The sequence below is a fragment of the Pyrgilauda ruficollis genome, unplaced genomic scaffold, assembly GCF_017590135.1.
Source record: "Pyrgilauda ruficollis isolate IOZ18807 unplaced genomic scaffold, ASM1759013v1 scaffold235, whole genome shotgun sequence".
NCBI classification, from domain to species: domain Eukaryota; kingdom Metazoa; phylum Chordata; class Aves; order Passeriformes; family Passeridae; genus Pyrgilauda; species Pyrgilauda ruficollis.
In genome coordinates, this window is record NW_024523095.1 from 144,639 (window position 1) to 161,185 (window position 16,547).

General features: G+C 43.1%; 1 protein-coding gene across 1 annotated transcript in view; it reads right to left on the reverse strand.

Moving 5' to 3' along the window:
* Window positions 1–12,241: 12,241 nt before the first annotated feature.
* The window catches only part of CLCN1 (chloride voltage-gated channel 1), a 36,191-nt gene continuing 31,885 nt past the window's right edge, over window positions 12,242–16,547 (reverse strand). Inside the window, exons 20-21 of the mRNA XM_041469491.1 lie at window positions 15,070–15,156; window positions 12,242–14,578 (exon numbers count right to left, since the gene is read on the reverse strand). Coding sequence (XP_041325425.1) covers window positions 14,183–14,578; window positions 15,070–15,156 — 483 coding nt within the window. The 3' untranslated portion in view covers window positions 12,242–14,182. The remainder of the gene's footprint in view (window positions 14,579–15,069; window positions 15,157–16,547) is intronic.

The window sequence follows — 16,547 nt, forward strand, 5'->3', positions numbered from 1 at the left end:
AAACTCTTCTGGTACTGGGGATGTGGCTGATGAGACAGGCTTGGTGTAGGGAGCAGCTTTGTGGCTAGAATTCATCTTGGCAGAATGGACGTTGCTCTGTGGACATGGCCCCCTTCTATTTCATAGAATATATGAATATAAACTGGTTTAAAATGAAGATGTGGCTTTGCAGATCTAGATTGCGCTAGCGCTGGGATTGTGGCTGATGCAGAGGATCAGGCCATGAAAGATGTGCTGTGTAACCAGATCCTCAGTAGCACCTTGATACAAAGCTGTAGGTTTGATGGATACAGCTGCGCTCCCTGGGCCCGGGCTGTGCTGCTCTGTGGGCACGGTTCTGCTGTGGCATGGAAGAACGGGTGCAGATACAAATCTAACTCTGCTCTCAGATATTCGTGCTTTGGTCTCTTTCACTTACTTGTTTCTCTCTTTGGCATTTCTGCCTTCCCAGGAGCTGGCAAGAGTGGTGTGTCCTTTTGGCAGTGGGCACTGGAAGCCAGTGGAAAGGACATTTTCAGCTATGGAGACAGTCATAAAAAGCTGACGCTTGCAGGGGGCTTGAGGACATGCCCATCTTGGTGCTGCTGCTGTGTCCTTCTGTCTTTTCCTTGCCAGCAGAATGGGGAGACCCAGAGAGTAGGCAGCAGGTCCAGGAACAGTGTGTACAGCCATGAGATCACAGATACCTAGTTTACATGAGAGTTTTCAGTTTTTGCGCTTTTTTTAAACCTTTTTATATGCTGGATAAGTGTTCATAACAAAGCAGTTAGTAATGGGAAGGGCCTGTACTCCAGTCATGACTTAACAGAAATACTGCACCTTTCCCATTTCTGCCACTCCTGCAGTGCCAAATATAGCTGGATGAAAAGAGAGGAAATTTTCTCCTCCTATTTGTCTTTTTCTTCTTCCTGCCTATGTTTTCTTCTTTTGTTTTTCTACCCCCAAGCAGTGTAAATAATGCTCAGTACTTGGTCTGTTTGTTTTACCCTCCCATCTCTTTTTTAGGTGCGGAGAAAGCTGATTTCAAGAGTTTCCCCTATTTGTATGGGCTATACTTTTTGTTTAAAAAACCATGATTCTCTGATTAGGGGGAATTTGGTCTCTTGCAATTCCTCGCCAGTTTTTTACAGACCTCCTTTTGGGAGGGAGAGGATTTGAAAGGAAATTGTTTCACATTCAGCTCTCACCAGAAAATAAACAGGGACAAAAGCAAAAATTGTATAAGGTTATTGATTTAGCTGGAGGACTGAACAGAACCAGCAGAGATTACCTAAGTGCTGAGTTTTAATTGCAAAACCTCTTGCAAGGAATCATCAGCAGAGCATGGGTGTAGATCAGATGCTGGATCTGATGAGCTAGAGAAAGGAATTTGCCTGGACACTGCCATACTGTTCCAGGAGCAGCTCTTTCTCACTTACTCTGACTCATGTTTTCTCTGTTTAATTCATGATACGTTTGTCTCTTCTTTGCCTCCTCTTCAGGCTTGGTGTGTTTTTTGGATGACAGGAGAGTGATACATGCTTCTTTCCTGCTTCAGGTTCAGTTCCTGCATATTTTCAGGGAAGAATGTCTAAGGCGAACAAAATGTGACTGAAGGAATATGATCAAGTCTCAGAGTTTAGACAGCTCCTGGCAAGCAAAGCAAATGATGTCCAGGAATTGTGAAAAGTAGGAATGGGACTCTCAGGAAGAACTTTACCCCAGTCAGCTTTTTACCACTGACACAGGCAGCTGCAGAAAGAGGGACTCCTTTTTCAATACCCAGGTCTTTCCAGCCAAGTCCACTTCAAGCAGATCTGTCTTCCCTCTCCATTGCATCTCTAAATGAAAGACCTCTGGGATGTTTAAGTTACACTGGTAATTTGGTGTAGGTATGAGAGATAAGTTTTTGTGACCCATTTTTTTTTATGTGTTTGCTTGGCCTTGCTTCCGTCTTTCTAAGGAGGTCACTCTTCTCCTGAATGATGAGCTTTCAATATCTCTTCAAAGGTGTTTACACATTCAGCTACTAACTCCCCTGGGCAGCAAGGCTTGATAAAAATGATCTCCTATAGTGCTTGCAGGGCCAGTGGTAGCTCATTGTCCTGAACTGGCTTGGGTCCAGCTGTGGAGCAGGGCCTGGGAAATCACACTAGCCAGAAAAGGGAGATGGGGCAACTGCCAAGAGCTCTTCAGCAGATGAGTAAATGAGTAAGTTTAAAGCTATTTTTATTTCTTTTTCAAAAGGTCTTCAGGGACACAAAAATGGTTGGGTGTGTACCTTTGTGGGAGGTTCGGGTGGCTTGTTCCTTTCTCCAAACCATTTTGTTCCCATGTGCCTCTCCAGGACCAATCTGGATGTTTACAGTAACCTTCAGAGTAGCTTCTAATGATCCTTTTGTGTTGTTTACAGGACTGGGACAAGTGGGTCAACTTGTCCAGGGCTTCTTTTTCTTTAATATGGACATGTACATTTACTAAGATGTCTGATTGATGTCTAAAAGATACACCTTATCTCCATGGAAAGCAGTGACAGGGAGTTATCTACATAAGGAAAAGTGTGACAAAAATTGACCATATAGAAAATTCTGTGGAGTCCAATAGGAAGAGAAAGTCTGTAGATTCTTCTAGCCTCTGTGGAATTGGGATAAAGAATTATACCCTGCTGTATAGTTCCATAAGCTGCTGTCTTAGAAACCTGTAGAGAGCCTCATTCTCTGTGAATGCAGACTGGTTTGAGCACCACTCTCTGTAAAAACCTTCCAGCTTACTAAATTCTGTAATTTTTTTTTTCATAAATGGCTTAACATTCTGTGAATAATAAAATTTCAGCCTTTTCCTAAAAGAAAGAAAAAGGCTATTTTCCATACCTCTCCACAATCCAAAAGAGCTAGTTGCTAGGAGTCTGACTAGAGAGAGCAGGTCTTCCTGTCCACACTTGCCACCTGAATGAGCAGCCTGAGCTGAACTGGAAAGGCAGATTGAATCTCTTTGAAAGTGGAAAATTGTTTGTGTAATCTGGCCTTTTCTTACATAACAGGCCTGCTGCCTGTGTGTATCCAATATCAGAGAGAGAGAGACCTGGAACCTACTGTACGTTTCCCAGAAAAGCTGTTATTATATAGATACACCTATTCAAGCATATGGAAGGCACAGGTGCTCTGTGAGCGAAATTTGGCCTGCAGTCCCTTTATCCTGGTGAGGAGGGATGAGTTGGAGAGAGTCCAGCCAAATAGTCAGAGCCCAAATTGTGTTGGTGAGGCTGTAAATAAGAAGGAAAGGTGAGCTCAGTATCCCTGATCTGCAGTTACTAAGAAACTGAGCTCTGCTGTTTGTTTCCACAAATCCATTATGAAGCAAAGCTGCACTACAGAAAATTTTGGATATTCTTGAAGCAGCTGAGGTAGAAGATTCCCATCTTTCTGCCAAGCCTTTGTCCTCAGTAGGAACTTGTTGAAATTACTGTGCTAAACATGAAATAAGGCTTAACCAGAAGTGACCCTAATTTAAAATCTTCTACTGCAAGAAAATTCTCTCTTGTTCCTTCTCCTGTGATTGCTCATACCTGATTAGTTATACTATTTCATAAGCTTTTCTTTTATATAAATCTGAAGCTTTCTTTACAAGCTTTCTGGGTTCTCTTCAATTCCATTACCTCAGGCTCTGGGACAGAGAAGTTAATCTGCTTCTTTCAGTTTCTGTGCCTCTAAATCATCATCTCCTTTTGGAAAGCTGCTGACAAGTCATCCACTTGCTTTCCCCCTTAAAAAATGGTAACATCACCTTTCAGGACAGGCTTGCTGCAGGGAACAGAGTTTAGCCATGCTTCTAAGCTGATCCATTGGTGAGCTGCTTTGAAGGAAGAGGAACTCTGCTCTGACCATGCTCACCTCCCACAACCCTTGGGCAGGTGCCGATGCACAGCTGGCCCACACCAAGCTGGGGACTTTTACCCTGCTGTAAAAGTGAAGACAGAAGAGCTGTGAGCAGAGGGGGAGAGTGTGCTGTTCTCAGCAGCTGGCCTTCCTTTATATCAGGTTAGAGAAACTGGGAAAGTGCACTTTGAAATGGCATCTTTGAGATGAGTCTAAGCTGCTCAAAGGAGCTGTCCTGCCTCCTCTCTTCCACCACCACCAGCTCTGTACTTCTACTGCCTAAAAAGCACCAGCACAAACACTCATTTGGCTGCTCAGGAACTGGCCCCATTGAAAACTAACCCAGTCCCCTACCTAAATAAAGGTTTCAGTGGGATGAACTCTTCATATTGCTTCTCTTGGTGAGGCAGGCATCACTGAGGGCTGGTGAAATGTGTAGATGGTCATGTGGAAGACTGGTTGCAGATGCAACTTAAATTGGATTAAGTTGATTGTGATATGTCTGTCTGAAAAGAATAAGACCCACTGGGGTACCAGGAAGGACATTATTCCCCATATTTTTCTTTAGTGTTTTCCTTGGAATTTTTAGTGTGCTCTTACTCAATTTGGGCTTTCTTACTTATGCCCTGTTGTTTCCCTCCCTGTTCCCTTCCACAGGCCCCTTTGAGGTAAACCCTGGAAACTGGGCAGGAGGACATGAGTAACTTGATATATGCATGAAATTAATAAAATGAACATGCACAAATCGTGTATGCACTCAGTGATTAAACTCCATGGCAGCTAAAGATACTGACAAGTCTTATCCTGTAATTGCAAGAGGGGAGACTTGTTTAAGAGTGAAGCATAGCTGTTGGAAGGGATATTTATCCCTATTTTCAGGCCAGTTCCAGTCTAATGTGAGATACAGAAGAGTACTTCACTCCTAGGGAGAGCCTGTGCATGCTGTACTGTGTACAGCAACAAAGAAAAATGTTAGTTGTAGCCCTGGAGAACTGGAGAAGGAAAGTCATCTCTCTGACAGAGGTAGGAGGTGTTGTGGTGAGGCAAGGCAGAGTGCAGCACCACAGGCCTGTGCACCACTGTGTGTGGCAGAGAGGGAAAGACATGGAGAGAAAGGCTTGGAAAAAGGTCCAGAAAAGCTTGATGTCTTTTGTTTACACAACAAAGGTAAGAAGCTTCATGGCAGACTCCCAGCAGAGTGGACTGAGGTTCAGAATTGCTATACAAGCTGTAGGTCCAGGATTGTTGCAGCTTATTGTACTCCTCAGTCCAAGCCACAAAATTTTTTTTCAAGACAGTGATAGGAAAGAGACCTCCCTGAATTTGGGTACCTGCTGGCTTCTTCTTCATTGTCTTCAAAAAACAGTTCACAATGTGCTTTGTTCTTCAGGGAAATCATATGAGAAATACACAAAATAAGAACTTACTCCTTGCCCAAATGAAGTTAGTGTGAGTTCTGATCTCACTGGAAAACCAAAATACCTAAATTCAGCTTAGTTTGCCTTAGCTGTTGTTTTGATAATTGCCTAGAAGGAGAAGCAAACTCAGATAACCTGCCTCTAAATGCTATAAAAAGCAGAGCAACGTTGGCAAAGTCTAAGCTCTTCCTTCTGATTTCTCCCAGGTGGATTTTCCAGTGTTCCTTGTTCAGAAAACTCTGACATATCTTTTAATTTAACTGTTTGACTTTTTCTAAAAGAAAAACAGAAAATGAAGGAAAGAAAAAAATTAATTCCAATACAGAGATTATCAGCAGCTTACAGCTAGAAAAATGTAAATAAGTAATACTTGCATCTTTGATTTTCCTCCCCTGTAGCAATCTGACAGGGAAAGATTTCTATGCCATGGCTCAGGGACAGGAAAAATAAACAGGGAAAATGTGAGTAAAATGGTGCCTATTAGAACTAAATGTTTGTGTAGGACAGCCTACAGTCATTAAAGCACAGTCTCAAATGCAATTGCAAGCTGTAAAGTCAATGTCCGGTGCCTCTTGTGTACCATAGGCTTTTCCTGGGCTAAGTAATAGTGAACCTGTGCAGAAGCAGAAGAGTTGCATTTCTGTGCCAGATCAGAGTCTCTCTCTGTCTCAGAATATGTCATGGAGCCTGGGGGCACTGTGCTCCCTCAGCAGCACAACCAGCTCCATGGATTGACTGGGGTAAGGCATGAGGTTTATGGTGTTAACAAATGGACATGGAAGATCTGCGCTTGCAATATCAGGGTCTATTTACGTCCTTGCACTGACATTTTTCCCCAGCATAGGAGACCAAAGTGTCATTTTTTCCTTGGAAATGAAGAGAAGCTCTGTGATTGTCAGTGTTGGTCTGCACAAAAGAAAAGAAATATGTGCTGTATTTTTCCAGTGCAGATACACATTGTTGGAAGAAGAAAAATTTAGTCAGGCTGTGATTCTGAGAAAGAGCATGAAACTGTAAAGACTTTTTCAAGAATGTTTTCAGTGCAGACACCACAGAATCACAGAATGGTTGGAAGGGACCTTAAAGATCATCAAGACCAACCCCTCTGCCATGGGCAGGACCTACCTACTGATGTGTAGTAGCTGCTGTCTTCTGGGAAGAGAGGGGTTGCGGTGTTCTGTGGAAAGAATGCTCCTGCTAGGATCTTCCTTATCTCCTTCAGCTGGGGACATTTTAAATGCCCTCTGAAACCTAGTCTTGTTTTTGCTTTCCCATAAGGGATCAAATGTCCATGCTTGCTAGACAAAAGCATCTAAAAAGGCTTTTCTCCATTATGGAAACAAGATTGTGCATCAAGATTTGCTTCTAATAAGATAAAGGCATGTAGTCCAGATTCATTGGCCTTCTGGATTCATTTTCATTGGGCATGGAAATCCAGTCATGATTGGATTGGAGGCCACAAGGTTAAGAGCCCTCTTCCAGAGCTCTGCCATGTTCCCATGAGGCAAGTGTAGGTGGACTTCCCTTCTTTTCAGATACTGCATGCTTGAGCAACGTAGCAAGCCAAAAGCTCTTTTGCAGGTATATATTCGTGTTTGGCTTTAATTTTTCTTCTCTGATTTGTAGATGTTCTGCATGACTGGAGGTCTCTGGGAATCCCTACACTATAAAACTGGAACTCAAAAAGTAATTTTACATGGAACAAGATTCCTCTTGTTTCAGCTCTTTTCAGACGTGGGTGGGTGCAGGCAGAGGATTTGGGAGGTACGAGGGTGGTGGATGGGAACCTCAGGGGTGGCACGCGGAATGGATTCCTGAAGCATGTGTAAAAATAACTAAAGGCTTGGGTCTTCAAATGTTGTATTCTCAGTATCTGAAACTACTTTAGCATAAGCCTATGGGACAACGGAGGTGGCTGCAAAGCAGTTTTCAAGGGCTTCCCCCAAGCCTGTCCGTGTTTTCTGTAGCGGGGAGGCTGCATGGTGATTGTCTGTATCCTTTTCAGCTAGTCTTCACAGAGGTGCATTGATGTTTGGGGAGAAGGTACTGAATGGAAGTAAAACAAAAAGGGAAAGGGACCCACTGCTGAAAGCTTTCATCCTTACATTGTCCCACACTAGTCCTTAATAACTAAAATGAGTCTGATTTGCCTTTGGTCTTCCAGCTCCAAAACATGTTTGCCTGAAAATTTTTGTTGGGTATACTTCGCATGTTTTGATAATGTGACTTACGAGATGAACACTTCTACAAAGCTATATATAAATACATCCATGTGCAACCACCTGCATACACGTGCACACATTACATATAGACTTAGAGAACTATATGGCACTACACACCTCCATGCCTGTACGTGGCAGCAACCACAGTAAAGGAGGGGAGGTAGCTCAAAATAGCATGTACAGTCCTTTATGGAGTTGTTATTAAACAGAATGTGGTCTTGCCCTCCTGGCTGGTGGAAGTGTTTTATTTCTGTGGGACTGGTTCCAGGGGACTTGCGTCTCAGGAAGGAGGATCCTAGGAAGAAGGGGTGGGTTTCAAGGAAATAGCCTGATGGAGCACATTGAGAAGGATCCATGGTGGCTTGGAGAAGCACCCCAGAGTAGGAAGTATCTGATTTCTCACTAAGAACGTCGCATGTTTGACTATACAGGGCTAAAATCCGATGTGTGTCTGTGACTACCAGGACACAAATCCTAGGCCAGATTTGAGGATAGAAAGCATCACATCAACACAATCCTCTAGTTTAGCACGGAGTGAGTTTTCCTGTTCTACTGAAATAAGCATTTTCCATACAAGTTTTGTCCCAATACTGGTGAGATGCAGACACATCTGACTTAAGAGTTGGACAGAAATTTCACAAAAGCCCATTAGGACACACAAAGGTGTCTGATGCTTAGGTTATAAAAGGCACTGACACTGGGTAGGATGACTCTGGGTTCACATTTCAGTTTTAAATGCTTCTCCGCCCGCTTCCTCATAACAAACTGGGGAATTGGTTGACCCAGAAGGAAGGAAACATCTCTCCACTTCCAACATTGTTTTGTCATGTACCTCTGATGCAGGACATTAGGTAGATCCAGTAGCTTGTTTGCCATAGTTTGTTTGCCATATGAGACTTTTAAATTCTAGCCATAAAAGGTATTATTTCCATGTCAAGATACTTGTGCTTTTCAGACTCTCTTTCTTCCAGGAACGAAGCAGTGTCTGTTGCCCTGCTCAAGGCTAGCATATTTCACAACCAGGGCTATTGCACTGATTTTTGCTTTCTGTGTTCTGTTTGAATTCAATTTGCTTCTTTCCAGTTTACTTGCTTTTGCTACCAAATAGATTGCCACCCACCACTTGGTATGTATGTCTGCATAACTATGTTCATAGAATTAATTGTGACTTGCATAAGACACACTTACTTAACCGCTTTAGGTTTTTGTTTGTTGTTTTTTGAGGGTTTTTTTAAATTTTATTTTTGTAAATTTTATTTTTGTCAATCCTTGTAAGTCTCCCCTGTACTCTCTCCTGGTTTTGTGTGTGGTTTTTGTTTGTATTGTTTTGTTGTTGATGATATTGTTGATGTTGTGGTTTTTGCTGTTTTTTTTTTTTTCCCAAATGGCTTCTAAACTACTTTCTTTTTGAAATGTAGTGTGTCAAATGAAATAATTTATTCCATATATGTTTAAGACTTGAGTCTCTAGGAAAACAAAATGTCTCTGGCCCTGGAAGTTATACCTCTGCATAGGAAAAACATCCTTTTTTTTTAATTTCACATTATTCTGCAAAGATGCTATCCAGCTGCTGAATGTTTCACCTAAAAGAACTCTCTTGTCATCATACTAGATTAGACTTACCCCTCAGTTCAGTTCATCTTCTCTGGATTTAGCTGCTTAGCCCCAGCATGAACCTTATTCTATGCTATCTGCCTGAGGCTCTCCACTTTCTGCTTATTTCTTTGTTAGACTAGATGGCAAACCTGCCATATGTTTCTCTCACGTTGCTGTTTTACCATACCTCATATGTTATTTCTAAGTGATTAATGAGAAGGGTAAATAAAAAGGGCATAAGAGCATTCCTGCTGTACACCTCACCGGATCTGCACTTTGCCAGCTGCAAGGGTACTTTCTGCATGGTTCCTCAGACAGATCTTATCTTCTGTGCCAGAGAAATTGCCAGTTTGGGTTAAGCATAGGATTCCTGACATGTTTGGTCACAATCCAGCCATCTCAGCTCCCATTTCTTTTCACAGCCTGTTTGCTTAAGTGCACTATGGTACTTTGAGGGGGAAGAAGAAAGCAGATTTTTTTACATTTCAAATGTATTTCTCATTAACCTTCCATTACTGTCTTTTGCATTTGTTTCTGTGTGGAAAAAACCTGAAAAGCTTCTGCCTTGAGTTTATGTGGCTTTAATTCTATCTCAGTATACCTTGTAGCTTTCCCTTCTGCTCTTCAAACTGAGTAGCCATTCAGTAAAGGGTCAGACACTAGCAGTACTTAGGTGGTTGTTCCTCTAAAGTAGGCAATTCACATTTTCATTTCTCTGCATTCTGTTTCATTTATGAATTTGCTACTGGACTTTTCCTCAGCTGGACATTGTCTTCCATATCAGGTGCAATTCTTCTAGTCGGCTAGATATGTTTCTGTAGCTGGTTTTACTACACAGCAGATGTTTGCACTAGCAGCACACTAAAAAGGCTGGGATGGGAGCAAATGCTCATTTGAAAGTCCACTGCTTGAACTAGTAATAGGTTTGACTGAGGCTCTACCTCACTTAGCCGTCAGCAGTGTCCACAGCAGTCTTGTTGGTCTTACAATGGAGCTGCACTGGGACTTGGTGACATCCAGCAAGCTGAGGGAAGGATGGATGTGGCTCAAGGCACAGGAAACCGAGTTGGAGAGTTTTCTGCTACTGCACAGCCATGATTTGACAGAGGTGATGTTTGTGTGTGTGGCTGAGTGCACATGCACAGGGTTGTCTCTCCAGTGGCTGCGAGGACACACAAGAACAGCCTGTAGCTCACGGTCAGGACTAGTTTAAGCTTGTCTCCCACAAACACAGCATTAAACAGTTTTGCATAATGTCTTAAGACCCTAACCCTAATGCTCAGGCACATCTTGTATGTGTAAATTTTAATTATTGGTCTCTAGTGTTGATTATATTTTTTTGAGAGCTCTGCCCAGGTACCTGCTTATGTGGCCATGAGCAACTTAGTGCTTGCTGTGACTGTATTTTTAGTAGTGTGTTTTTAATTGTACCCTTCCTGGGTTTGGACTAATTTGGCAAAGAGGGATCTTCTCTTGCTCAGCTGGTTATTGCTGGTCTTGTACTCTTTGGCCACAAAAGACACACTTCTATACAGTATCTGCATAACTGAGCAGAAGGGGGATGTTGTTTTTATGGACTCTGTCTCTATGTTTCTGCCTGTCCTAATTGTTTTTGTCTATAGGCTTAGAAAATTAGAATTTCTTTAGTCTCAAATGTCAATCAAAATTGATACTTTGTCGAGGCAAATATTTCTTGTTATTCAGTAGTTCATCCCCATGTGTTTGCTCCTTCATTCAGCTCATGGCCAAGTCTCTTAGCCATGTCATACCTACCTAAAGTTGCACTTGTTGTCTTACCAACCTTAAGTCTTCCCTGTTTTTTGAATTCTTTATATTGATGCATTTGAAAACAAGACTCTGCTTTCACCCTTGAGTGCCATGTGAAAGGAAGAGTTCAGTTTTTTTTGCTAGATGTGAATTTCTGTCTGGATGGGAAGACCTCACAGCTGGTACAAATTCTGGGGATATTTTGGGTTGAGAAAAAAAGATTTTTCCCTGTAGCGAATCAAATCTGTGCTATTGGGATAGGATGGGAGATGCAGGTTTTAGAGTGACAGATCAGTGTGACGTTGTTTGTTGGACAAAGGTTTCAAGTTTAAACTTTGAGAGGGTGTAGTGGGATAGCCTGAGAGGGCACAAGCTTAAAGTTCCCTTGACAAAGGTAGGCTTAGTATTATTTTACTGCACATTTTGCACCTATTAATGTACTTGGCATCAACTCAGTGAAGATTTTATTGATAAGATGGAAGTGGAAACAACTTCAGCCTTTGCAAATCATCTTTGCAGAGTGTTTTTTCGCCCATCCTGGCTCTTTACACATTTTCATGTATGAATAAAGGTGAGAAAATGGTGCAGATAGATGCTGCTGTTCCATGGGTGGAGGCAATACCTGGAATGGATCTTGAGTAGTGTCTGCAAAGAGCAGCAGTTACAGCCACCTTTCAGCTCCCCTCCCAGAGAGCAATCCTGCTCCTCACAGTAACCCAGGGACAGCTAAAGGCAAAAGGAATGGAGAGGTACCTGTGTGTGCATGTGTGGGCACACGTGTGTTCTCTTGCAATCTCAAGTGATGAGCCTCAAGAAGCTTCCCAGGTTAGCCAGTGTTTCACTCCCCAAGCCTCTCTCCATGTGCATCATTTTTTGTTCCAGCTTCATCTCCCCCAGCCCACAATCTGTCTGTCATGACTCACACACTCGCTGGCTTTGATTTAGACTCCCATCTGCTTTCTCAGCCAGTCACATCCCAGTTCTTCTGTAGCACACTGTAGAAGTGTGGGACTGGAGCAGAGCATATATCTGTATTCAGGGGAGAGGAGGGGGAGGTGTGCTGACTCCAGCCTCAAAGTTTCTCCTTGTCTCATCTGTGGAAGCCTGTGGTTAAGCTGTAAAATATAAATCTGCACAGTGAGGCTGGGGATGACTTGGCGAAACTCATCCTTCTTGGGTGTGCTTGGACCCTCAGACCAGATTTAGCCTCAGTGTTGTCATTCACTGAATATTGTAAAAGGAATGTTCTTTCTCCTCTGCTTATATAAGGGACTATCACAATTCCTAAGTAAAAAAAAAAAAAAAAAAAAAAAAAAAAAAAGTTAAAAAAAAGGCAGGTGTTTTGCCTCTTCCCTGCAGGCAGTGGAAGGTGACTCAGAGGTGGAGGGGAGGCCGTGCTGATGCCTGGCAGACACAAACGTGCCCCTCTGGGACTTGCCCTCAGATCAGCACTGTCTCCTCACAAGGACAGGGTGGCTCCCGGAGGACAGACCATCATTGAGGCAGGGAAGGCTGTCCCCAGTTAGCTTATCAAGGGTGATCTTGTGCCTAAAACACAACAGACGTGGTGGGCTCTGAACTCCAGACGGCAAGAATGAATTTGTCTCTCTGCAAGAGACTAGCAGGGAAGATTTCCTTCTACTGTAAGCTTGTCACAGACTCTCCCACCCATAAGCATCATCAGAGAGAAATTGGTGCAAGGTCAATCCTTGGAATTAAAGCCAGGAGGGAATTTTCCTTTGGAGACTGGGTTAGAAGTAATGATATTTTTGACTTGCTCCTGAGACAGCTTATAGAAAATCACATGTTAAAGTAGAACTTGTCACTCTAAGATGGATAATGGTTTACTAATACCAGGAAGGGGAATGAGATTACCCCCAAGAACGTATTTTCTGAGCCTGGATTTCTTCTCTGTTGTTGATAAGTGGAAACACGTCTAATAGGCTGCTTGGGACTGCATCTAAGTGGTACGAGACACCAAAAATATGGTAGAAAAAAGATGTAGACTGTTAGAAGAAGCTGCAGAATACACAGAATTTGGTTTTGCCTGTTTACTGAGAAAACCTCACAAGAGCAGTGAATTAAACAAAGCAGCATCTTACCTTTGGATGCCAAGGTTTTGCATGCATGACACGAACTGACAAGACATCTTTTTGCAAGATGCAGATCTGCTCCAGATTTAGAACTGGAATAGAGAGGGATGCTGCAGACAAGGGTTGAGGTCTCTGCTGTTAGTCACAACAGAGACAAGCTGGCAAAAGTGAGAGCTGGAATTCTCAGATATGAGGTATGCAGAAATATGTGGAAAGTAGGCAGGGTAGAATTACCAGGAAAAGAGAGCAGGAGTTTTCAGAAAGAAACCTGTTTTCAAAGTGTAGAAAATGTGTCTTCCCTCTGCTGTATTTCTTGGCAGCCTGCTAACACTCCATAATTTTTTTTTTTTTCTTGAGTTCTTATATTTTAAGACTATAACTGTGGAAAGTTATGAACAGTGATTCAGAGAGACAAACAGTTATTTGAAATATAGGTACACAGATGCTGTTTTACTCCTCTTCCCCCAGCACTGAGGATGCCCTCACTTAAGATTTTCCCATTCTGTTTTAAAATTTCAGAGATGATGGGAAAACAAAGAAGCTTTTTTCCCTTCCAGTGTTTTCTAAAGCCTTGGCTGAATTCAAGACATGAGACGTACACCAAATACTTTCCTCCCATCTGTTCTTAGGGCATGGCTCAGCTATAGGACAGAGGAGAAGCTCCTAACTGCATCCCCATCCAGGAAAATCCCAGAGTAAAAATTGAGAAAGAATAAAAATGTTCTACATGGGAATGTTTGGGGAGGGGTGCAAGATAAGAGCCAGTGAAAAGGAGCTGCAGCAGCATGGACAGGGTGGCAGTCAGAAGCAGCAGTATGCTTCTAGGCTGGAGGTCTGGCTGTGGTACACTGCTGCCTGCAGGCCTGGTGTGGCTGGAAGGACGGCACCAGTGGCGAGTGAGAGCTGATCCTCCTCCACTTTCCACATGGCAGATTGAGCCAGGGCATCCTGACTGTGTCAGCAGTATCCATGTCCTGTTACAGTGTGCTCTGCCTGCACTCGGGCTCCTTGCAGTCCACATCTGACACCTGCACGTGCCCCAATAGTCCAGCAGCCCAACAGTCTGCACAGAGGGAAAGCATCAGAAGAAAGGGTCAGTCTGATTTCCCTCCTCCCAGCTGTATCATTCCTCTGTGGGGATTGCAAAGAGCATCCAAAAGCTTCTCTTGGAGGAGCAAACACAAGAAGACTGGCTCACTGAAGAGTGTCATGGACTGCTACCCTCACATCAACTATAAAGGAACATCCTCATCCTCATCTTCATCTTCATCCAGGTCAGTGGTACGTAGGTTTATGTCCTTGAGGATGTCTGAGATGTTTTCAGCAACTCGCCCTGTCAGCTCCATCTCTTCCAGCTCAGTATCCGTGGCATAAGCGGAGCTGGGGACTTCCCCCTCTTCCTGTGAGTGTGAGGGCTGGGGGGAGTGTGAGCAGGGGGGCAGAGGGCTCTCAGTGCCCAGGTTTGCTGCTTGCTCTGCTGCCACCGTGCCGTCGTCTTCCCGGCTCCACGCCTGAGCGTCCTGCCCCACCTTGGTGCTGATGGAAGTCCGGTTGATGTCGCGGAAGCTGGCAAGGGGTGGTCGGAGACGAACCCCAGAGCGGGTGGAACCCTCTATCGCCTTCTGGAGCTGGAAAAAGAGAAACACTTTAGAAAAAAAACATGAAAGGGATCTAGCCCAGCCCTACCCAGCTGAAGTTCATCTACTCCCCAGGGTAAAGGGATCACAAACAGAGTCACAGCTCTACCTCTGGGGCCTGTGGAGATAATCTTTTACACTGGTGATGTAATGAAAGATTCCATGGCAAACAACAAATTCCACACCTCTTTCAGAAACAGTAATATCCACTCAGTTAAGAGTGGCTATTAAGCCTGCACTCATGCAAAAGATGAACTTGTTAACATCCCTGTAAACAACACCTGCTGCCTCCTCTGAAATGCAGTCATCCATTCCTTTTCGTGGCTTCCAAAGAGCAGACTCAGAATTCAACACTGAACTGAAAACGTAGCACTTGCAGTTATATATATTCCCAGCTGGAACCTGCAGCACCTGTGAGTTACTGCAGTGATCCACAGGACACTTGCAGTTATTGAAGAGGATGGCGGAGGATGTGTACTCACCTCTTCCAAAGCCAGCACTCCCCTCAGCTTCCCCATGCTGGTTACGTAGGCATGGCTGAGGCCCAGCAGTGAGAACAATGTGTGCGTCTAGGAGCAAAACCACAAGAGACCATCTCAGGGGCTTGGGAAATGGGCAACACAGAACTTGCTGCTAGATCTGGGACTCAGGATTTAGAAACGGAAATCACAAAGACACAAAACTATGCAGTTATCCCAGTGAGAAATCACGTCTTCCCTTCTTCCCCTTTTGTATCTGCTAAATACTGCTCTTTGCTCCTTCTGCTGTGCAGCTGTAGTTGGGACTGTGCTGATGATGGAGAGCACATTCTCAGGGTCATTCTCATCCTGCAGCTGGTGGAGATTCTGATACAACACCCTTTGTTGTGCATTTGGAGACCTATGCAGATCCTGTTTCATTTTGGTGCTGGAAACTGAGCTACCATATAGTAATATGTAAAGTCAAAAACTGCTTAGGTTACTTACTGCAGCGCTTTCCTTATCAATAGAGGATTTCTTTTTTCCTGTCCCAGAATATTTTCTGTGAAAGCTTAAGCTTGTTGCTGCTTATCCAGTGCAGTGAGAACACTGAGAACAAGTTATTCCCTTTCTCTTAGAAAGTCTCCTTGAAAGGACAGATACCACACTGCTATCAGTCTTCTTTTCTTCAGCCTAAATATACCCCATTATTTTCCTATTATTCACAAATCTGTGTTTCCAAAACTTTCCACATTCTCAGTGCTCATCTCTGGCATGTTTCCAACCTCCAAGTTCTTGAAGCTGAGCTCTAGCTGGACTTTACCTGAAGCCTTACATGAAATCATTCTGTCACAGCTAGTGTTTGACCTTTTTTTAGCATCATGAGATACTGAATGTCATGTTCAAGTATAAACTAGGAAAAATCTGATTTCTCAAGAACAAGACGTTTTACTCTAGTGTAAAAGAAAACCAGACTGGTTAAATATAGTTTGGTCATGATAAACTGTGGTATTCTTTTCACTGTCAGTAGTCTCATAGCTCTAACTGTGCATACTTCATATAGTTTGATTATTTATTCCTGGATTGTTGGTTTTGGAGTTTTGTGGGTTTTTTTTGGTTTGTTTTTTTTTTTTTTTTTTTTTTTGGTTTTTTTTGATGATAAGAGGAAGAGTTAGCATAATTGTGTATTTATTTCAGAGTTTCTCATTTGCTCTTTTGTATGACAGGTACAAAACTTTCCCCATGATCAGCCTTCAAGTATATTTTTTTGTAAGCCTATATTCTCAAAGATAAATGCTAGTGGTTTTCAGATGACTTCACCTACCCCTTTAGAAAACTCCTCTGAACTATATGCTAGCTTACTCTTGTTTTGCTCAAGGCTGAGATCTTAACAGTAATTAATTAATTTTAGGCCTATGCTAACCATTCACATTGAATATTGAGAAAAGCATGCACTGTGCACTTTTGCTTCAGTAGGCTGCTTTCCCTTTCCACTGAGTGAA